This window comes from Monodelphis domestica, chromosome 3 (genome assembly GCF_027887165.1).
Source record: "Monodelphis domestica isolate mMonDom1 chromosome 3, mMonDom1.pri, whole genome shotgun sequence".
Taxonomy (NCBI): Eukaryota; Metazoa; Chordata; class Mammalia; order Didelphimorphia; family Didelphidae; genus Monodelphis; species Monodelphis domestica.
Window position 1 is genome coordinate 194,200,466 of NC_077229.1, and position 25,151 is coordinate 194,225,616.

At 35.4% G+C, this 25,151-nt stretch overlaps 1 protein-coding gene across 1 annotated transcript; it reads right to left on the reverse strand.

The window, feature by feature from the left end:
• Positions 1-60: 60 nt before the first annotated feature.
• FAM217A (family with sequence similarity 217 member A) lies at positions 61-24,917 on the reverse strand. The gene is made up of 7 exons (XM_056823378.1): positions 23,905-24,917; positions 22,383-22,488; positions 20,526-20,610; positions 20,386-20,399; positions 19,640-19,711; positions 19,468-19,538; positions 61-1,604 (listed from the first exon to the last, which is right to left on the reverse strand). Exons 1-7 carry the CDS (start codon positions 24,372-24,374, stop codon positions 392-394), a joined length of 2,031 nt encoding a protein of 676 aa, XP_056679356.1. The 5' UTR covers positions 24,375-24,917; the 3' UTR covers positions 61-391.
• Positions 24,918-25,151: the final 234 nt, after the last annotated feature.

Here is a 25,151-nt window from a genome sequence, read left to right on the forward strand (position 1 = left end):
TAATATCCTTTTTCAATTATAAGACAAATGAGTATCCCAATGAAATTAATAACTACAGAATTAAAGTCAAGTATCTAATTTATTGATGTTTGATGTTAAGTACACCAGAAAAGTCACAATGAAAGGACAGTCTTTAGAATTTGGTTTCCTCAATGAAATATTTCTTGGTGATGAAACAAAAAAGGTTTATCAAATCTGTCATCAGGAAAACTCCCAGATTTATATGAAGCACAAAGTAATTTTCATAAGAATTACTTCATATCACTTCAAGTAATCTTTGGGGTTTTCTTTTCGTTTTGTAATACCTGTAACTGGGAGTGATAAATCAGATTTCAACTGGTATGGTGGACTAGGTTTACTCCCAATGAGAACGATGACAGAAAAAATAAGGTTATTTTTGGTCAATGTGTGAGCACTTCTCACATTTAGCTGTAAGTGAAGGAGATAAACAATGCCTCTTCTGAACATGGAATGGTCTATTTACAGCTATAGTTTTCCGATAAAGTTTTTTTTTGCTTCTTGATGTCTCAGGCAAACAAAGAGATAGGGAAGATAAAGGTAGTGGAGACTTTGGCTGCACACATCTTGTTGAAACCATTTTAACCAATGGATGAGTTGTTTGAGTGATGGAATGGCTTGAAGTAGGTCTAGATGAAACTTCTTGGCATGGACTTAAAGAGGGTCCTTTGGGAATTTTAAAATCATCATAAGTTGCAATGATTTGCTTTGTGGAAGATGAGCTTCTGATAGATGATGGCCTAGAATTCCACTTATGTTTACCAGCATTGTTCCAACTGCATTTTGAAGTATTCTGTTCAAGTTTGCAAGAATTAGAGTTGTTTTTTCTTTTTTCTCTACCTTTATCTACACAAGCTATCTGAAGAGGCAGAGATTCAGGATATCTTGATTGTTTTTGTTTTGATGAAGCTTTGGATGAACTGGGTCGTTCAGTAGTGACTGGAGTAGAGCAGTTGGCTGGTATCTTTGGCTTCTCCTTTTGTATAGTCAGGTGTTGTATTCTTTCCATTTCTAATAAACGACTTATCAACTGCTCAATGGAGCTTTCTATAGGATCTAATGCCACTTTCCAATTTTCAGATTTTGAGAGAGCCAGTTTGTGCAAGTCTAGAGTATTAAAAGGTGGAGGGAGAAAATCAGGATATGAAAATACTTCACTTGGTTGTTCCAAGAAAGATTCTTCAAAATCTTCTATTACTTCTGGCTTTAAGTTCAGGTCCACTTTTTTAAAATAAGTGAATATTGTATCATTTACTTTTTCATTTTCTGATAAATCACTTTCATCAGTTAGATTTTCTTCCATGCTGTTATTCCCATATTTCATATTCCAATTTGAAGCAGATAAAGTTTCATCATTGTTGCTTTCTATAGCTGGATAAGAATTATTCTCAGCCTCACTTCTATCTTTACAAAAGTCTCCATCAGCATAAGGCCAGCAGAGACTTAATGGCATCTGTTGTTGTAGTGCAGTGTAAGAACCAGCTTGTTTATCAACAGAAGCACCTGTTAGTGAGTGGTTCAGAGTGAAGAGCCTTAGAGGATTATTTACCTTAAAGCCAATTTCCATCGGAGGTTTTTGGAAATCCCTTTAAAAATAATTAATATTAGATTTATTTACAAGAGTTAGAATGCTATAGAAATGAACACAGTAATATGAAAAAGCAACAAAAGTTAAAGACTGACATCAATTCTGAATGTCATATACACATAGAACTATAGAGAAATGTTAACTTTCAGAACCTTGATAACTAAAATAAATAAGTATTCTGGTTGATCTTGACATCAAGTAGTACTTCCGACATTTTTATTTAAAGGCCAAGATTCATTATTTTGCATAAATATGCAAAGTAAAATTGATATTTTCAATTATAACCAAATCTGATATTCAAGGCATGATAAATTATTTTTAAATTAATGAATTTAAATATATCCTGGATTAGGATAGATTAATACCAAAAGTCTATATATACCCTGGAAGCACCAAAACCAGACATAGCATCCTATCTACTGATGTTTGCACATAATAATAGCTCACATTTATATAGTGCTCTAAGATTTACAAATCCCATGAGGCAGAGGATATAACTATTATTATCCCCATTTTCCAACGAGGACCCTGAACCTCTGAGAAGTAGGTTGCTTAACTTCACATGGCTAGTATTAATGTTGAAACTAGAACTAGGTCTCCTTATTCCAAAACTGGTGTCTTTTTCACAACACCAAAGCTGCCTTTGTAAAAATGTCAGTTATTATTTATCTGGAGTAATACTGCATTTCAAAAATCCAAATTCCTGTCCAATTGTGAAGGTCCCATAGAGATTCCCCTCTGCTCCCAGACCTCCCAATTTCAAAAACTTAATTTTTTGTTGTTCACTGACACACAGTGTTCATGTAACATCCACTCATATTAGCTGGCTTCCCTAGACTCACAGAATGTTAAGAACTTGAAGGTATACCAGAGATCATTAATAGTATACTCTCTAAGATAGGAATTCCCAAATAATAACCCTGACAAGTGATCAACTAATTTGGGCTTAAAGAGTTCCTCCTCCCAAAGCAACTCATTCCACTTTTAGATAGCTCTGGTCATGAGGAAGATTTTCCATATATTGAGCAGAAACTTGCCTCTCCATAACTTTCACTTATTGATTCTTGTTCTGCATTCTGGGGCCACATAACACAAGTCTATTTCTTCTACAAGTCTTTCAAATACCTGAATCTTCTCACTAGGCTTAACATTCCCAATTCTTTCAAATGATATTTATATTGACATAGTTTAGAATATATCCCCAACTTCATCATCCTTCTTTAAAGTCTTTGTGACAGTCCTCCCAAGATATGAGAGCCAGAACTGAAAAAAAAAACTATAGATGTGATCTATCCAGGACTTTAACCATCTCTGGAAACCAGAAAAGACTTGTATCTGCTCCTCTGAACAAGTTATTATTTTTCCCTCCAGAATTCAGAATTCCCTCTTTTTACTTACTGAGTCTCTATTCTTCAAAATCTGTATTCTAGAAGGCATTCCCTAATCAATCTTCACTTATTTTTTACGTGATACCTATACATATATATATATATATATATTTTTTTTTTTAAAGTACATGCACAGAAAATGGTCTTAAAAATACTTTAAAAGCATTATATTCTACCCTGAAATGGTCAGATGTAATAAAGCATCTGACTGAATGCTGAGCATATGTAGCACATAAAAAATAAGAAAAGATTAATTATGGAATACTTTCTAGAATACATAATTATTTCTGGGAGTAAAAGCATCCCCCTTCCCCCAGTTACACTCCATACATATGCCAAAAATCTTCTTGGTAAAAATGGCATTACATCACTATTAGCAATTAAAAGTAAGGGGACTTCAAAAAAAGGCAGATGTGGGAAGTAAAAAACTTAAGAAAACTGTCTAAGAACAGGGTGTATACTAGAACATGACTACAACAAGAATGATGAATCAACACACACACTGATAAAATATGTTTTCCTTTATTTGAATGTCTTTAAATTGAAATACAGGTGGGGAGTCAGAAAGCAGCAATTTGATCTTTTTCTAATCTCTAACATAGCTTTTAAAACTCCTTTATTGGTCTTAATTTCTTCTCTAGCCTCAATTTATTCTGCAATGTATTGCTTCAGATACTATTCTTTTTTTACTCTTTCAGATACTATTCTTATGGGGCCATAATAATTTTTGGGTTCAAATTCCTTTACCTATACCTGCAACCAGTTTCTTGTCTTTTTAAGAATATAAGTTGGTTGATGAAATAAGAATATAACAATGACAGTCCAATATTTAAAGGAGTCTATGTCCAAAAAAAGAACCAGTAATGAAACCCACAGCTTTAACTATTTATAAAGAATAAAAAAAAATATGCATAATTAATAGGGTGAACTTGAAACCCTGATGCAAGGTGTCATATTCAAACCTACTTATCTGATCCTTAAGATTGAGTGGGATTTGATTTTTTACTGGAATACGCCTATGAAAGATAACAAACTCTCCTGTAGTTATATATCCAAACTAGCACAATGCTTTCTTTGCCCATTGTGGGCTCTGATGAATTGAATACCTAATTCGAAAAGAGTAAAACAAAAGGAATAGTAAAGTAACACTGTACATTAAGATGATTTTCACAATGAGGAAATCCAGGAACTGGAGAAAAGAGATATGGTGGAGAACATTTGTGTTAAGTTCAATAGAGAAAGAAACAGAATACTGCTGTGGGAGTATACTACAGACCCCTTGGAATGACGGAAATAGACCAAGAATTCAGGAAACATAATAAACCTGGCATTGAGCTAGCATATTTTAGTGATAGAAAACTTAATTAATTATATATCTGCTAAAGCATTCACTTCACAAAAAGCAGAAATTTAATGGTAATTTAATTATTTAAAATGTAGGGGAAGAAAAAAGAGAAATTACAATGTTGAATGTGAATCAGAAGAATAAGGAAGATTTGATTACTGATGTCAAAATCTTGGTAACTTTCAAAGGAAACTTGACTACTCCATCTTAGAAACAGTGATGGAGGAGCAGAAAACTAGACATAGTCTGACATTTATCTTCAATTTACAAAAAAAGCATATTTGGAAATAATTCAGAGGAAAGATAAGACAGACCCAATAGTCAAAGATTAGAAAATCAAGAGCAGTCTACAGGAGCAAATGTACATAGATGAAAAATTCTTCAATCAATTAATATTTTTTTTTAAAACACATGATGGTAGCAGGTGCAGGTAAAGGATTTTGAGTAGTATACCATGGTCCCATAAGAATATTATCTGCAGCACTCAACCTGATAATAAACTGAGACTGGTGAGGAAGAGAAAGCCAATAAAGGATATGTTGGAGATTAGAAGATCAAAGAAAAGTGAAGACAGCAGATGAGTGGGTGGGACAACAACAGTGGTGAGGAAGACTTGTTTTTACAACCAAAGAAAAAGAATAAAAATGATTACTCTGAAGTTGAAAATCAAGACGAGAGATGGTAAGAGTGTGCCCAAACAACTTTAAATGAGTTCAAGTCACCAGGCTCTGATATCTATAAATCTATAATTATATATAAAATTGAAGGGCCTGATTGATAGATATATGGTTGCTGAGAAACTGCTAGTGATCTTTGTATCCATTATGTTTTTATAGCATAAAAGACATCTTGGCTAATCCTCTCATTTTACAGATGAGAAACTGAGGTATAGAGAGGTCATAGTCACAAAGTGGAAGCAGCAAGATTTGAACTCATGTCTGCTGAATCAAAATCCTGCATTATTTATACTATACCAAAAAGCCTATACTTTTTAGAGTGATCTTTGAAAGTTTGTGAAAACTCCTTTTTTGCAGAGGTAGTGTATAAAACACTGCAAATATTTTCAGAAGTCACAGTGTATGTTTTCTCATCATTTTAAAATTCATAAATCAGAATGACTAAAACAAAAATATAGTCTTCATGTGGTATTTAGTATCTGTCTGATAATCAGTCCCTATAACATCTTCTTTCCCAATTTAAAAAATCATGAAGTCTTGCTTTTTAAGCATGTGAACTGAAAGAATTAATGTATGAGATCCTGTTGAAATTCAATTTTGCTCAAATCCATCACTTAGCAGAGTGCTTGACACACAGAAATAAGCTTTTAATAAATGTTTATTGATTGAACAATTGACTAAAATTCAATTATTAAGTATTATGATGTCCTTTCTTAAGCCTGACCAACTCTAATTTCTAGGAATAAGAAACATCCCCATGGCTCTACAATGATTGAGTTGCCCCAATTAAGCAGAGATGTTGCTATTTCTGTGCATCTCATTTTAAATTGTGAGTGATAACCAAGGAGTATTTGCAACTTGATATATGAACACCAACATATTTTAATGGGAAAAATGATGTACTGATTTTGCTGAATTGCTTTTAAAAATTATTATAAGGGATTGCTTATTGGGTAGAGGAATAGAGAGGAATATATATATATACATGTATATATATATTTATACACACACAAACACACATAAATATAAAAGTAGGGAAGAATAATACAAAAAGGTGACATAAATATAAAATATAACACCAAACTTTTATTTTGAAGCAGGACTTGAATCTTATCTAAGACTATAGGATTGAAGGTAACTATTAACTAAGACAATTATACCATCCTGTGTACAGTTTGAGGAAATGTCATGTATTAAATAAATAAGGTATAAAGGAAGAAGGACAAAGTAGCAGCTGAACTGTGTGAACTGTCAAACTATGGGGCAATAAGAAGTACTATCAAGGAGTTTTTTAAACTAGTTACTTAACCACCCTTTTCTTACTAATGAACAGGAAATGCTGAAGAGGTTAAAACCTGAGAAAAGTTTTGTCTAAGGATGACTTTAAAGCCCTGCTAAGGTGGAGGTGGTAGTAACTCCATAATGACCCATGTTTTTTGGCATCTGTAACTCAGTGGTGTAAACCTTAAAATTCCTTAAGACTTATAAATGTTGGAAATTTCACCATTGGGAAATTTCATACTTGGAAAATTTCTTACTGATAGTCTATTGGAATGTGAACCCCATTGGCATGGGAGGTTCCTCCTCCTCCCTTCTTAAGATTACTTTAGGACAGAAACCTTTTGCTGAACAATGGAAAGAACTTTGACCTATGCTTAAGCATAGAACAGGAATTTCTTTGAGTCATGATTGATCTTAGAATTGATACAATGGAGATACTTGGAATCAATCTCCACCCTACTCAGTCCTAACAGGATTGAGGAAGGGCTGCAGCATAGATCAAAATTTAATTATTCCAATCTCTACCCTACTCAGGTTAACAGGATTTAGGAAGGGCTGTAGCAAAGGATCAAAGATTTAATTATTTGAAAATATGACCTTCAACAGACATGTGCAAAGCCAGAGACCTCTGGGCGGTCCTGGGTTAAGCTAGAGCCTCCATTGGCACAGGGAAATTGATGGACAGTGATTGGTAGATGTGAGAACTGAGGGGAGGGAACTTGGATGGTTTCCTTAAAGATAGAGGGGTCTGAAGACTCAGGGGGGGGGGGTTTGAGGAGTTTGTCTGAGTAGTTGGAGTGTGCTCTGAGAAGCTTGCTCTGAAGGAAGCTGAAGGTGGGGGCCTTTGAGACTGTTTCTCCATTTTGGTCACGTGAGTAATAGGGACTGATCTCTTTTCTTTGCCTCAGCTATCTAAGGGCTTGGGCCTTTTGGCCCAGCCTAAACAGAAGGGGTATTTAAGCCCTATTCCCTTCTCTCCCCTTTCTCTCTCCCTCTCTCTCTCTATCTCTAATTCCTTTCTTCCTCCTGTCTGTAATTAAACTCTATAAAAGGTTGATGGCTGACTTGAGTTTCATTTAGGAATTGCATAGCTGAATCCCTTGGCGACCTTAAATTAATATATATCAGTCTTTTAAAAGTGATTTCCTTGTCACAGTGGCATTGATAGCATTAGCCAGACATAGTGCCAAGTGTCAGTTTACCAGCACTGTTGCAAAGAATTCAATATGAAAAGTTATAATATTTTTCAAGAGTCTAGTCCTGACCACTAAGGACAAAAAATCTGACCTTAGAAAGTTATGCTAGTGATATAAAAAATCAAAATATGAGTTCTGAAGAGGGCAGCTACACCAAAAAGAAAACATATGAAGTTTCAAAGGAAAGTGTGAAAGGATGTCAGGCCCCAAATGAATCCCTGAAAAAACCTGAAAAGAAGTTTAAAAAATCAAATAAGAGAACTAACAGAAAAGTACAACAGCTAAGGGGAAATTGACTGAAGAAATCAACTCCCTAAAATCCAGACTAGAACAAGTGGAATTGGAGACATAAAAATACACTAAAGAAAACAACTCACTAAGGAATAGACCAAATGAAATGAAGACAAAAACAAGAAAACAAACACCAAAGAAACAACTCTTTAAAGAGTAGGATTGGACAAATGGAAAAGGAAACAATAGGATGAATCCAGAAAAAATTGGAAAGACTGATGCAAAGTGAAGTGAGCAGAACCAGTAGAGCAATGCATACTTTAAGAGAAATATTATATAATGATCAGCTGTGAAGGACTAAACCATTATCAATAGAGCAAATTTCCAAGACAAGGGACTTGTAATGAAATTGCTATACCCAACCAAAGAAGGAACTATTGGAGTCTGAGTACAGATCAAAGCATGCCATCTTCCACTTTATTTCCTTTCTGAAATTTTTATTGTATATAGGTTATGTGTTTTCTATCACAACATGAGCACTATGGAAATACATATTGCATGAAAGTACTAGTATACTCTACTTTATTAGTACTAGTATAGTTGTATATAGTATACTTTACTAGTATAGTATAGGGGGTTGGGAAAAGGAGGGTGGGAGAAAATCTGAACCCTAAAATGTCAAGAAATAATTGTCAAAAATTGTTTCTACATGTAATTGAAAAAATAAATTAGGAAAAAAGATTTTAAAAATTAAGTTAAACTTCTAAGGAAGGATAAGGTAAAAAGAGAGGGAGAGAAGGATAAAGTGAGAAAAATAGGATGGAGGGAAAATATACAACTAGTCATTATAATTCAGAATGTGAATGAATGAAATTACTCACAAAACAGGAATGGATAGCAAAATGGATCAAAACCCAAATTCTGACTATCTGTTGCTTACGAGGAACATATTTTAAAAATGAGAGACACATATAAAGTAAAAATGAAGGGCTAGAGTGGAATTTATTAGACTTCAGCTGATTAAAAAAAGCAAGGGTTTCAGCATGATCTCAAAGTTAATGCTAAAAAAGATTTAATTTAAAAAGATAAACAGAAATTATATTATATTAAAAGGTACCACAGATAATGACATAATGTCAATACTAAACATCTATGTAACATGCTATAGTATCCAAATTTTCAAAGGAAAAGCTAAATGAATTATTGGTGCAAAGAGATAGCAAAACTCTAATAGTGGGAGACTTCAACCTTTTCCTTTCAGAACTAGATAAATCTAACAAAAAATAAATTTAAAAAAGTTAAGGTGATGAATGGAATCTTAAATAAGCTAGAGATGGTCAATATTTGGAAAGAAATGAATAGCAAAAGCCAGGAATATATATATTTTTAGCAATACATGGTACCTTTATAAAAACTAACCCTATATTAGGGCATAAAAACATTACAGTTAAATACATAAAAGCAGAAATATTAAATACATTCTTTTCAGATCACAATACAATATTACATTTATTAAGAGATGATGAAAACACATTAAAAATTAAATGAAGACTAAATAACCTAATCTAAAAGAATGAGTGGGTTAAAGAACAAATCATAGAACCAATGAATAATTTTATTAAAGATAATGGTGATAATGAAATAATGTATCAAAATTTATGGGGTACAGCAAAAGCAATAATTAGAAGAAAATTCAGATGTCTAAAAATGGCTTATTAATAAAACAGAGAGGGGGAAGCTAGGTGGCTCAAAGGATTGAGAGCCTAGAGGCCTAGAGACAGGAGGTCCTAGGTTCAAATCTGGCCTCAGATACTTCCTTGCTATGTGACCCTGGGCAAGTCACCTATTATCTAGCCCTTACCACTCTCTTCTTCCTTAGAATAAATATATAGTATTGATTCTAAGACAGAAGGTAAGAGTTCTAAAATGTTTTAAAACATATAGGTTTTTCTTTTTCCCTGATCACCTTGGGAAACATATCTAATAGTGGTAATGTTGGGTCATTTTAGAACACTTTGGGCATAATTATGGATTGTTCTCCAAAATGGTTGGATCAGTTCTCAGTTCTACCTCTTTTCTAGGCTTAAAACTTCTGGCAAATCTGTGCTCAGAATTCTCCAACCTAAATCTGGGTCATGTTGATTCTACCCTCTGGCCCTGTACTTAGCAACAATGTTTTGTTGATGTCTCCTTAGGCTTCACATCTGTTGTTAGGAACTATGGAAACATGTATGTTGAGAATGAAATTGTGTGCCAAGTAGATGTATGATCAGGAGGGTATAAAATGAAGCCAAGCCTCAGCCAAGGTGGAGCACTTTATCCTGTGAAATCTGTGCTGTGGGTTGAATATTAAAGCTCTGTCCCATTCATCCACTGATACTATCCCACCTCCAAGACCCTATCCCCTGGGGGAGGCTGAACCCCTGCAGCAATTGGGTATGATGGCTCTCCACAATAGCTTTAATTGCTAAAGGAATGATGTAAATTGTTTAGAACAGCTTGTTTTTACTGTGCAATTGAATTCTTAGGGATCCTTTCCCTGATTTTGAAACCTTGGAAGCATTTACCTAAGCATATTTTAAAAGGAAAAATAATATATAGTGAAGATTGAGATATGAATGATGAAAGCAAACAGAAGAAGGTATGACAAGTGTTGGATCAGAACATGGAAGAAACAAGTTTTTAAGGGACTTCAATCAAAGTTCATTAGAAAGTTGAGGTTTCTAGGTTAAAACCCACAGAGGGGTAATGTTTACATGTTTTATAAATGTTAAAAAGTTTTTGCTTTTAGGCAACTAAGAGCATTTTCCCATCTTCCAATATCCAGAATGGCAGATTTATAATTAATCAGCTAGGAGATGAAGGTCACCTCACTGATTACAGAGAGACAGATTTGGGAGTGGTAATAGTAAGTTTCAGAAGAAGAAAATTAGACCTGGCACTTAAAGACTGCCAGGCCGTTATTAACCCTTTCCTGGTTCACAGAAAGAGAAAAGGTATGCAAATTGAAAGAACTCTGAGATATCTGCTCACACCTATCAGATTGGCTAAAATGATAAAGGGGAAAATGACAAATATTGGAGGGTTAAGGAAAAATTAGGACATTAATACACTGTTGGTAGAACTGAGAACCGATCTAACCATATTGAAGAACAATCCAGAATTATGCCCAAACTGTTCTAAAATGGCCCAACAATACCACTCTTAGATCTGTTTCCCAAGGTCATCAGGGAAAAGGAAAAAGAACCTATATGTTCTAAAATATTTACATTAGTTCCTTTTGTGATGGCAAAGAACTAGAAATTGAAGAGATACCCATCAATTTGGGAATTGATAAATAAGTTTAGGTATATAACTGTGATGGAAAACCACTGTGTTATAAGAAACGATTGTGAAGAATGAGTCAAACTCTATCAATCAGTGACTTTTAAGTTATTCAATCAAAAACTTAAGTACCCCTACTTAGTACCTCACCAGTCACTAAGTATGAGATACTTGCTAGAGTGGGTGACAACTCCAGAGGCCACTGCCAACCCCACCAACAACCACCACCACCCTCACCCCACCTCCAACCCCCCCCCCCCAATTCCCCTGGGCAGTCCTAGACAAATTGAAAGACTGCAATTGACTCCTGTAAAGTGGGAATGGGACAGGAAGTGATGGGATGAAAAAGAACTATAAAAAGTCCTGAACTTCCTCTCCAAGGGGCTTCTTCTCCTTTGGAGTTCTTTTTTGGAGTCTCTTCTCCTTGAGACTTCTCCTTGGGACTTCTTTGGAGGATGGTTCCTTCAGGCTTTTTGGACTTCAACTTGGAGCTTTGGGCCTTTCCGATTCAGGACTTTGACTTTTGGCTTTAGAGTTTCTTGGAGTCAGGGATTTTCTTGTTGGGTTCACTGATGCCTTGGTGAGTTTAGCTCACAAGGGTTTTCCTGCACTGGGACCTTGCCTGGATCCTGCCCGGCTTGCTGGTGAGTGACTAGGATTTCCCACAAGGAGATTGGAACTCTGTTGGGGAGCAAGCTTCATTTTACCGGATTAGCATTTAGGGGTAGGCTAGGCAGTCTCCTTATCTCTTTCCCTTCCATATTTCCCTCTTTTTACTAATATCCAATTAAACAAAATTGCTAAAAGATGCTAATAGTTTTCCTGACTTAAGGTTAATAATCAGCAACCACTTTTTTATAACTATTATTTAGTCAAAATCACAATTTAACCATTATACAATGAACAAGTTGATTTTAGAAAAAATGTGGAAAGACTTGTGTGAAATTAATGAACAGCCAAATAAGCAGAAGCAAGAGAATGCTGTATACACAAAGTAACAGTAATATTGTTTGAAGAACAATTTGTATATGCTCACTTCCAGAGAAACAATAAACTAGTTTTATATGTATGTGTACATATATATATATTTATCTTTGTTAAATGGCAGCTATCTCTAGTACAGGGTGCAGAGGGAAAGAAGAAGGCAGCTTATAAGTTAATTGTAACAAAAAATGAATTAAATTAAATCTATTTTAAAAGAAATCACTGGTAATTTTGGAGAAAGCAGTTGCAATCAAGAAGAGATCAGAAGTAAGATTTTAAGAGGATGAGAAATGAAAAAAAGAAAGAAATTGGGAGTAACAAGTGTAAATGTCTTTTACTTTAAATTTAAAGAGGAGATATACTGGACAACAGCTTGAGGAAACAGTACATTCAGGACTTTTTGAGTGAAGATTGGCATGTTTGTAGGCAACAAGGCAAAATTAAAGACAGAGAATGTCTGAGAAAGGAAATGGGAGGAGGAAGAATCAAGACAACAAGTAAAGTAAGTGGCTTTGTTAGAAAGAAGAGTCTTGAGGAAAGGAATAAACAATATTCTGATATAGTGTTAACAATGTTAAAGGGCACTAAGATGGCAAATGGGGAAGAGGACATTTATGGTGAAAGCCCTCTGTTTTTTCAGTAAAGTATATATAGCAAGATCCTCTGCTGAGTAGGAGATAGCAATGGTGTAGGAGACTTTAGGAGAAACAAGGAAGTTTGGAATGAGTACTGTGTAGAAAGTGAAATAGATTCAATTAGTATTATTGTGTGATTTTTTCCAATTCAGTGACACATGAATACAAGCAGAAGGAAGAGAAAGGGTATAAGAGAGTGATAGGAGTAGAAAGGTGGGGAGCAAATGGTGAGAGGACTAATTCACAGTTAGAGGAGGTATAAACTGATACCACATTCAGGAGAACAATCTGAAACCATAAAACCATGCATATTCTTTTATCCAGCAATGCCACTACTGGGTCTGTATCTCAAAGAGGTTAAAGATAGAGGAAAAGGACCTACTTGAACAAAAATATTTATTGAAGCTTTTTTTTTGTGTGGTGAAAAAGAACTGGAAACTGAAGGGATATCCATCAATAGTGAATGGTTTAACAAGTTGTGTATATGACTGAAATGGAATACTATTGTGCCATAGGAAATGACAAACAAGATGATAACAAAAAAAACCTGGGAAAAAACTTATATCAACTGATGCAAAGTGAAAGGAATCTAACCAGGAGTATGTAGTTCATAAGAGCAATAGTAGTGCACAACAATCAATTGTGAATGACAACTATTATCAGCAATGCAAAGATAGGACAACTCCAAGGGATTCATGACAAAAAAGATTATCCATCACCATAGCAGATACTAACAGAATTTCAGTGCAGACTCATGCATACCATTCTTCACTCTATTTCTCTATGAATTTTTCTCTATTAAGCAATTTTGTTTATTTTTTAATTAAAAAAATTTTAATTGGAAATTTTTATTTAATTAATTTAGAATATTTTTCCATGGTTACATGATTTATGTTCTTTCCCTCCCCCATATCTGATTGTACAATTCCACTGTTTTTACATGTGTCATTGATCAAGACCTATTTCCATATTATTGATAATTGCACTATGGTGAATATTTAGGGTCTACATCCCCAATCATATCCCCACCAACCCATGTGTCAAGCAGTTGTTTTTCTTCTGTGTTTTTTACTCACACAGTTCTTTCTCTGGATGTGAATAGCATTCTTTCTCATAAGTCCCTCAGACTTGTCCTGGATCATTGCATTGCTGCTAGTAGAGAATTCTATTATATTCGATTATATCAGTCTCTGTGTATAATGTTCTCCTGGTTCTGCTCCTTTGACTCTGCATCATCCATTAAGCAATTTGTATCTTGCTTCATAACAAGACAAACATGGAAACATGTACTATATGATAACATGTGTACAACCTATAACATATTACCTGTCTTTTTTTAGGAAGAGGGAGGAAGAAAACATGAATTGCACAATGTTAGAAAATGATTATCAAAAATTGTATCAATGTGATTTGGAATAAAAGAAAAAACAAGTGGTGAGAGGAGTCAAGGTTTTAGATTTGGCAAAGCACAAGCAACAAATGATGGAGTGGACAAGGGGTTCAATGGTATAGGATAATATAACATTAAGCTTACTTAATAGAGTAGATTTATGAAGGAAAGAAAAGTGAAACCTGAATAGTGCAATAACCTGGGAGAATACTAAAGGTCTAAGAGTAAGGCAGAGAGGCAAATGTACAGTTAAATGGTTATTGTTAGATAGAAAAATTCAAGAGTTCTTAATGAGAGAAGTAGACTTTTCTTGTGTGTAAATGAGGTGGAGAGGACGTATAGGACATAAGTGTTGAAGGGTTGATAAACTTGGAGAGATCAGGGTATCTGAAGTAATATCAGCACATATACAGAAGTCCTCAAGTCCTCAATAAGAGGGTGCGGGAATGGAAAGGAAGATACAGAGCACAAAGGGAAAAGATCTAAAACAAAGGAAAGTTTACAGAACAGTGATTCCAGAAAGCAAGATGAAGAGAGAGATAGGTAGGGACTTGGCAGAGTTGAGGTAGGCGGGGATAAGAGAATGGAGAATAATAAGAGAGGGCTGGTTCTTTCTTAGGAATCTTAGGATTACACATGACATGAACTAGAGACAGTAAGAAGTAGGATTTTACTAATCATCGGATATAGATGTCATACCTTGTGTCTAGACCTCCCACCCTCAAGTCCTATGAAAGACAGAAAACAGCAGCATTTTTCTTTCAAACACTAGAGAAGGAAGATCTGGCCTGTCAATGGATGATAGGCGCTTCTTGTAGATGAGGTCCTGGCACCTGAATCTTTTAGCTTGGCCTAGATCCTAAAACAAAAGACCAAAGTCCAAGATCTTGGAGGTCTTAGAGGTGATTTGCTTTCATTTTTCTCCTAAACTATAGTATACCAACTGTCAATTAACTGGATATAATCAAAATGACTGAAAGGCATTTGAAACTTGATATATCCATTTATCTTTCCTCTAAAAAACTACTACTCTTCCAACATTCCTTATTTCTATTGGGGGAATTACTACCCTTTCACACAGGTTTACAATTTCAGTGTCATCCCCGACTCTTCTCCTTCATATCCCAGGGATCCAATCAAGTCACTTCTTCCTCCACATCATCTAATTTATTTCCTAGCATTTACTTAGACGATCAGAATCCTCATCATGTCTTGACTGGACTAATGTAGTTAAATAATAATTGGTCTCCCTGCCATATCTTTACTCTCAAACCTATCCTCCACAGAGTTAATTTATATACTTGGCCAATTTCTGAGGTATAAATGCTCAGGATGCACAATAAACAACAGGTTCAAGAGCCAGTTCAAGTGGCCTACAATATCCCTCCTTTCCTCATCCATGTGAGCTGAGACAGGGTAGCACTAGACTCCAAGGTGACAGTTAGGTGGAAAGAGATAAAAGGAACTGTTCATTATATAAGTAACACTATCCTTACTGCTCTAAGGATGGCTCACTCAAGCAAAAGTCACTGATCTACAATCTTCCATGGCTTCCCCTCTTATACTTTTTCGAAGTTTGTGCTTCCTGACAAAAATTCCTCATCCAGATACAAATCTCTCATTGTTCTGAGATCCTGAAGCTTTCCTCAGCAAACAGAAGTTCCCCTGGCACTGATGCCTGGCAGGAGCACTAATGAGCAAAGGCAGTCTTATCCAAATTGCAGAAGAAATAATTTCCTTACAATTAATATGTTGTTCACAATAGAGCAAGCTGCATTAAGAGATGGTAGAATTATATATCCTTTCCTCCTTCTTCAGTGGAGGTCTTCAAGTTGGATAACTACTTATCAGGAATGTTGAAGAATTCCTGTTCTAGTAAGGAGTGTACTAGATGCTCTTTAAGGTTCCTTCCAAATCTAAGAACCTGTGAATTTTTAAATTCTGTTCTGTTATTGTGACATAATCTTTAATAATTTATAGTCTAGTTACTCAAACTTAAATGACAGTCACTTTACTAGATTATGTGAATTAATTCTGCTGCTAAAAAATATAGCAACAGCAACAGAATTAGGTTCTGATCACTAGAAGATCAAATCTTCCCTTCTACTTGGTCTCCAGAAAATAACGGCCAAGTCTTGATTCAAACAGCCTGATTTTTCCACAGAATGAATGTTTCATAAAATAAACAAGTAGCTAGGAGTTTGGTATTTGTTTACTTGTTTTAAAAAAAAAAAGTCTGCCTTACAGAATTTTTGAGTTAAATGAATAAGTAGGGAATTTATTTTACAAAGCTCAAAACCTAATTAAAGGCTAACAAGTCATAATGGAAAGAACATTAGACTTGAGACAAAAATTCACATCTTGCTTCAGATACTTATAAGCTATATAACAAGTCAAGTCAGTTTAGTTTCTCACATCTGTTTTTCCTCATGTGTAAAAAGGGTTAATGCATGCCACATGAAGTTGTGCAGATAAACTTTGTAAGTGACATAGAACTCTATAAATAAGTTATAAGTGATAAACTAGGAGGTTGGTAAAATCATATTATATGAGGAATATCTTTTGATAAGATACATCAATCTAGTCAGACAGAAAGGAGGCTACATTTCAAAAGTAAAGAGATCCTTAGACATGGAAAGAAATTACAGTGTTTAAAAAAAAGGCAAGAGTCTAGATGAACTATAGTGCTGAAACATTCCAAAGTTGTTTTTGAAAGTAAAATGAACATGCTATGGAGCTGGATAACATCCTAACTTTTTCTTTGCCAAAAATTTTCAACTCAATTTAATTGGCGATTAGTTCTGTGGGAGTATACCTCTATATTGTAATGGAAGTCTATGTGAAGAAAGGATTTGCTTTGCAATTAAGAATGCATCTTTTACAAAAGATGAAAGACAAAAATAAAGAACCTAGCTTTTACTTATCTTTTGAAAAGTAAAAATTTTATTTATTATTTTAATTCTTTCTATAAGGCATATATTTGGATATCACTAATGTATATAGAGACAAGCTGATTATCACAAGTTAGTAATAATTGTCTGTCCTTCCAGAACTAAAATATACTCTTGTGAACTGTTTGAACAATCATTCAAATCATACTCAATATTGTCTGATCTGAAAGAAACAATTCATAAACAAAATGTTAACTGGATATACTTTTAAGTATTTTAAGTGTCAATGTAGGTAATTACAGATAGACATAATTAACCATCAGAAAAGCAACTAATTATACTCACTTCCCTCCTCTATTTCCATACACAAACACAATACTTCAATTATTACATCTGAAAAAAAGGACTAGTTCAAATTAGAAGCTAAGTTTAAATTTTATGCCTTATTTGCCCAGAATGAGATATAAGGAAGTTCTTTTAAGAAATAACTGAGATACCTTAATCGTGTTTCTAGTTACACCAATATGTGATCTTAAAAATGTATTGACAAACATTATGAAGTTTAAAAGGAAAGTCAAAAATTTATTTTTAAAAAAGTTAAAAAGCAAAACACATGCTCAGTTTTACTAAATAAAAATGATTCCAAGAATACTCAATTACCTACTACTAGGCTAGTTGCTATTATTTCATTTTTAAAGTTAGAGTTATTATTTAATATATATATATATATTATATATATATATATAATATAAAGTTAAAGTTATTATTTCATTTTAAAGCTAGAAATAATAAAGTAAAAGTAACAGGAAGGCTACATAACAGATTCTTGATATTAATGTGGGGAATGTGTAGTAACTTTGGCTTTTCTATTTACAAAGTTAGTTAGAAATACTGATATTAAAGGAATTCTTCATTTACCAATATTCAATGATACCATTTTCTTGTTGCTTATAAATCCAGCTTACCCTACCTAACATAGCCACATCAGATCTGTCTGAAATTTTGAAAAAAATCATTTTTCTATTGAAAAAGTTTAGATATTATTTTTTTATCTATTCATTTGGACACATAAGTCAGTTGCTATGTTTTTCTAATCTCAGAAAAACAAGAACCAAAGAGTCATTTTAAATATTCTATCAGGGTTAATTGTCTACTGCTATTAGGTAGGCAGGGGCCAAAGGAGGTAATTCTTAAGTTCTGACCTTTGCAATGAAACTTGTATTTCTGTAATATCACACTGCTCAAAGTTAATTAAATTACACTTCTTTATCCCAGAATAAAGTTCAACTTTGCGAAATTTCACTCCAGGACACTCGAAGACTCTCTACAATGAAAATTCTTATCCAACAATGAGCCTCATTACCTTGGAAAAACCCTTCCTATTCCCTATCCTTTGGGTACACACACACCACCAAACCTTTTAAGTGACAGGGAAAGAGTGCTTATTACATATTACCTTTTTTTTCAGGGAGTTCCAATTCAATCCATTAGCCACAAAGGAAAATAAATTATTTAGATAGCTATTAACTATGGAGATGTTACTTCTTCAAAACCAATAATGAGATTTAAAATCAACCTTTTACCACCTAAAATTTTTGTCTTAAAATGCTAGAACATTTTTTCTTCTCTGCATGTAAATATCTATGTACATGTGTGTATATGCAAAAGAATACAGATTAGTGTTCACAATGAGGAAGTTAATTCATAATATGTATTGTTTAAAACATTTTATATTTCTGGAAATAGAGATCTAAATAGTACCTTCATTAATTATTACTTATGTCTTGACAGGGTTCTTAAATGGCTTGAATTTCACTGATCTTTCGTACTAGAGTTAAACCACTTTGCTTTGATAGTAGCCAATAAACAAAATATCAGATATACTAACAATACATCCAGTAATGTCCAAGATTCAAAAGGAGTCAAAAAGTGAGTTGAAAAATGAAGGATACAGTGAAATAACACAAATAGTCAATGACACAGTAGTCTAAGTGGCTAGTGGTATTGGTCAAAATGTGAAGGGGTGAAGAGAAGTAGACCACAGCTGTGCAGTAAATCAAATCCTGTCAAATACACATGAAAACATTATACTTGGCAGTTAATTCTTATATGAGTTCACATATGGGGTATTTACATGGCTCTTATAATTGAAAGGGACATTTTTCATTGATGTCCTATTGGAAAGAAAAGACTTGAGTCAGGAGATCCAGAGTTTTGGTCTTGGAAAGCCCCAAACTCTATGAGCCCCAGTTTACTCATCTGTAAAATGGGGGCAGCATCTACTTCACAGTATTGTTTTAGAAAACATTCTCTCTGTACCTTAAAGTGCCTTATAAATATGAGCTATTATTTTTATCCATACCAAAAAATGCTTTCCTCCTCTAAGCCAAAACTTTGTAAAGACTAGAACTTCTTGAAATACATTACTGATCTTGAAGATTTCACACTTACTAGCTACCTCATCTAAAAAGTAAAGTAACTTCATTTGACTTAGTTTTGAATAAAAAAACTTCTCTTACCTATTCTCCATAGTTATTGCTTCATTATGAGGGTAGCTCCAGAACTGAAACATCCCTGCTTTACTATTGTTCTGATAATAAAAAATTAATAATAAAAAATAAAATAATAAAAATTAATAAAATACAAAATAAATTAAATCATATTCTTTAGCTTTTGTTGAATAAATCTCACCTGAGATCTTTTTTGTGGGTTCTCCGACAAAGTAAGTTCTATCAGTTGTTCTAATGGAATTTCCAAATGATTCTATGAAGCAAAACAACATTAAAAAAAAGGATAATAGAATGTATCTCAGATCCCTATTCATCTTCTATTTAAGGAATACACAGTAAAATCCTGAGATAGGGTCTTCCTTACATACACATAAATAATTCCTAGTGATTCTAGCATAAATAATCAATATATGCTAAAAAGAGAAGTAGATCTGTTTGTTGTCCTTTGTATATTAAAATTTTTGTTTATAAGTATCAATGAAATATTAACCAAGGAATCCTAAACAGATCTACAATTTGCCTTCATTTTTAAAACACTTTCATTTTAAAATATTAATCAAAATGAAAAGGATAAAGTATTTTATAACCTCATAATGAATTATTGACAACAATCACAAAAACTACTTCATGTAATTTAGTTTGCTATTTTGAAAATAACTACAAAATATGCTTGTTTTTTTATAAGTGCTAATTTCCTCTTATGGGATTATTGTACCTAATAAAAATTGAACAAATCAATCAAGCCTTTGCTAAAATGACTGGTCTGCAGCCTCATTAAGTCTATTAAAGGTTCTAACATGTAAGAATTCTGAAGAACTGAAATTTAAAGTTTTATATACCTAGATAAAACAATGCCTTAAAAGATACTTTTTCATTAAAATATATATTTTGCATATTACTTAAAATTAAACTTATTAATATCCTTACCTTTTTCAGTTTACCTGAAAGAACATGTATGAAAAAAATGACAGTTAGTCTTTATATAAGTCTGGTGGTACATTAAAAATAAACCCCCTTTAAAATGAGTTATTTTCCAAGAGAAGCTATATACATCTAAAATTGCTTACCACCTGCTGCACTCTCCCTTCCAGGTGGGAAGTTTTTACTTTCAAGAGTGAAGACATCTGATTCCAAATTCCAATGAGGTAAATTCTATAACAATATTTGTTTTAAAACAGACTTAACATTAAGTATTATCTTAATGTAATTTTTATCATGCACTAAATACACCAACATAGAAACTATATGTACTAGCAATTACTAATACTTCAATACTTCCTTTGCCCTGAGATTATATACATTGTGGTTCAGTTCATTATTATAGTTGGGGAGCAGATAAATATCGTTTATCAATCCAATACAAACCTGAAACATTTGATGCAAGCTTTTAATCCAAAGGAAAGAGATATGGACTTTGCCTGTGATTTCACTGATGTAGAGATCTTCCAGATGAAGAAACTCCTTCTACCAATGCAAATTGGCACCTTCTCTGCAATTTATAGTCTTAAAGAGTTGCCTAGAGCACTGAGAGGTTAAATGACTTGCCCAGGGTCACACAGCCAGAATAGGTCAAAGGTGGGACTTGAACCCAGGTCTTCCTAGTTCAGAAGCCAGCTCTTTCTTTCTCCACTATGCCACACTTCCTTTTAAGCCAAAGGAAAACAGGTTTTTAAAGGGGCTTATGTTTTAATTATCACAGCTGTATCACAAATAGTTTCATTTCCCTCAATACCGTGGCATGCACTTGCACATTCACTAAACCTTCTACATTTGGGGACCACTATCTTATCTGAGATGTCACAAAATTCTTTTCCTGTTTAAAGCCCTGGCCATCAAAGAAATTCACCATTGTTCCCATTACATTCAGCATTGGTCAGACCCTTACTAGCAATGAACTCCATAACTTGAAAAAAAACTTAGGAAAAAAATAGAATCACAAAACTGATAAGAAAATTAAAGAATAAAATCCTTGAAAAAGAGTAAAAACAAGTAGAATGATTCATTCTATTGAAATTAGTGAGATGTGATTTTTAAAAGTATGTGGAAAATTATTTTATTAGAAGACTGGTACCAGTTGTCCTCAAGTCCACTAAAGATGAATGGCATGAAAGTTCCAAAACAGGATAAAGCACTTAGATTATTACAAGAAAAAAGTCCTGATAGAAGAGTTGTTCAACCACAGAATGGAATACTACAGAAGGTTTATAGAGTTTCTTACTCTTTGAAAAAAGGAGAAATGTTTCCATTTGGGAGAACACAAATATGATTATGACTTTTCAAAGTAACTTTCAACTTGGGGATTTCATTATTATTCTAGTGTACTATTTGCATGTGTGACAGAAATCTTTATGTAAAGGGATCTTTGTGAGCTGTGTTGTTGAGATTATATGGGAATCTTTTCAACAGAACCCAGTTTTGCTTTCCATTAACAGTCAGAAGAGTTGGCTCATCAATCATTATATCCGATACTACAATGCATAAAGTCAACCAGACTGTATTATGGTAAATTGGATCTTTAGGCTCCCCTAAAGATAGGAACTACCTTAGACTTTTTTTTAATATCCCTTGCTGTGCCTATTACAATACCTTGCAAATAATAGGTGCTCAAATTTTTTTTTTGATTATTGATTTCTGAACTGACAAGTCCTTTGATATGAAGAGTGAACAACAACAACAACAAAGAACTTTGGTAAAGTTTTATTACAACTAGAAATATGTTTAGACTATGAGGAAAAACTGGCTTCTTTCCCCCTTTTAGTCTTTGATTTCACTTGATTTACCAAATCCATCAAATGGAAATTTGATTATACCTTCCAAATGTTCTAGGAAAGAAATAAAAAAGAATTCTTAACGGTGAGATTCAGTTCCATTTGGCAATAGGTGCTGCTATTCTTACAAAGTATAAGTTACAAATGATGTCATACCTCATGAGGGTTGTTTGACATAGGAAGATGAGTGCCACAGATCCCACCAAACGAATTTCTTTTCCCCATTATGCTGAAGTTGCTCCTCTGTTTCCTCAAAATCCTCCTATACAAGTGCAGGACAGGTATATTTATGTAGGTGTTTCTTACGCATAAAAATTACAACACAAGCTTTGCTACTTAACTAAAAGAGGATAAGGAAATATTAGGAAAGCTAATAGATGGGACATCAAGTGATACTGAAAGGAATCAGCCTGTGAAAGATTAATAGCAGTGAAAAGACTGAAGACAGCTAGAAGCAGATAGGAAAGATCAGGCCAAGAAAAGATCAAAAGAAAAAAAGGAAAGAAAACAAATTCTGGAAAGAAAGGAAAAAAAGGGTGAATTATCTGGACTGGCCCTTGCTTTCCTAAAGGCTATTATAATCTACATAGAATTAGAAATTATAAGCAGGGCAGATACCACTTAGTGCAATATGAAGAGTACTAAAGGACCACCTGCCCTTTCCCTTTTCAGAATTCTAATAAAAAGCAATTTTATTCATGCTTATCATGCACTTATTATGACCTATTTTATATTGCAGTAATTTGTGACCTCCTAAACTATAAACTCTCTACTAAATTGTTCTATTTAGGTAGCTGATAAAAGTGTTTATATTTTCATCTTACAGATGAGGAAACTGAGGATCAGGGAAGGAAAATAAAATATTCAAGGTTATATACACAATGAGTAAGTGGTAAAGGATTAACCCAAGTTTCCTGAATCTTACCTTGGCATTATTTTCACAATATGGTCTAATTTTTACTCTGCCTCTCAGGAAGGAATCATATCTTCTTTAATTAATTATACTCCTCCCAAAGTACCTATTATGGTGCCTAACACAGTACATAAGGGATTGGATAAACATTTGTGTTTGAAGAATTTCCTACCCTATCCTCTGTTACTATGCCAAAAGTTTCCAGCCTTCTTTAATTTTGTAAGTATGTCTAAAAATTGAGGATGGCTAATGAATTTGGAATTAATGTGGAAATACTAGAGGTGCCATACTGGTATGCCAGAGGTTTTGTTTGTTTGTTTGTCTGTTTTTTTAATTAACTGTATAACAGTATCATCTAGCAGAAGAGTCCAGTGCATTGAAGTTGATAGACTACTGGGGCAGGTTCCTAATGCTAGAAGAAAAGATAAGGAAGGAAGGGTGAGGCAGATTCAGAGCCTTAGGGATTGGGGGTGGGGGAAAATATAGGGAAAGGTCCTAGGAAATGTCTTGGGCAAGAAGGAGGGAGTCATTCCTGGAGTGGATAGAGAATCCAATATTGCATGATCAAGTTTGGGGCTTCAAAGGCAAGTCATCATGGGGCCTAGCCTTGTCCCTGGCAATGATCCCCTGGACCACGTCTGGTTAGGATGCTGCCTGAAAAATAAGGGGTAAGGCCCTTCCCTCCTGGGCAGGCACTGAACATGAAAGCAGGGAAGTGTCTGGCTTGAAAAAAGGAAGGATTCTTGAGGGGCCAGCCCCTCTTACCCCACAGTCCCCTGTGCCCATGAGCCTTCTTCGACTTCCTCCGCTGGTCGTCCTTCCGCTTGGGCACAGGCCCCCTCCAGGTGCACCACGAAGGCCCGGGGGCAGAAGTTCGGCTCCACTGGGGTCACATCGCCATAGATGGACGTGTGGGCCCCACTGGCCCGCAGGGGCGCCCTCGCGGGGCCCGACCATGGGCGTGGGGCGGTGATCCTAGGATGGTGACGATGTCGGGGCGAGGGTGGTGGCTCCCAGGGGGTTTCCTGATCCCAGGTCACTTGGCAACCACAATTGCCCCCGGCCTCCTCCTCAGGGGCCCCGTTCCACCAGCACCGGGAGCATTCTTGAGGCCCAATCCAGGCCCCTGTCGTCGGCAGGCCCGCTATCACCGCCTCCGGTGACGGACGGAGCCGTGAGGTGAAAGGGCCGGGCCTGCGGCTAGGAGAATCCTCCCTGGCCCACTTCTGGTACATGTCTGCCGGCCGAGGGCTGGAGAGCGGCCTAGCAGGCTCTCGAGAGTGAGGGAGGCACTGGGGCCCCTGCCGACTGCCCTGGCTGAGCCAGCCCGGCGTGAACGAAAGCCCGCCCCTGAGACCCCGTGACCCGGCGGCTCCTAGCCACAGGCTTCCTGACTACCTTATAGGCACCCAGTCACAGTCAGCGCTAGCTCTGTCAATCACCGTGGGCACCCAATCATCACGTGCTCCCAGTGCCTGTGGGACTCCTTGACAGCACGGGCTCCTGGACACCATGTGCTTCCTATCACCGTGGCTCCTGAACCACGTGCACCTGATCACCCCAGGCTTGAGGTCAGATGGGTTCCCAAGGCATAGGATGGGCTTCCAGTAGACTCCGGTGTCTGTGCCAGGACAGCAACACTGTGCTCCCAGTTACTGCCTACCCCCCACAACCTTTGCGCATCCAGGCTGTGTGCTCTCCAGCACCCTGCTTGGAGCAACCTCTGAGATGCCCCAAGCTCCTGCTCCGCCCCCTCCCCCCTTTGCTTTCAGCAACTCAGCCCTCAGCAACTTTAGACCCTCAGTCACTCCACAAGCTTTCAGCAAACCTTATTATGCTGTCAGATGCCATCCTTTCTGCGAGGTGGCAGAGTTGTCACAGGGCTGAGTTTGGGGCTAGGCAGACCTGAGTTTACATTAAGCCCAGAAACTGGCAAACTTTGGGTCCCTGGCAAGTCACTTACCCACTGTCTCAAGTTCCCCAATTCTAAAATGGAGAGCATAAAAACACCT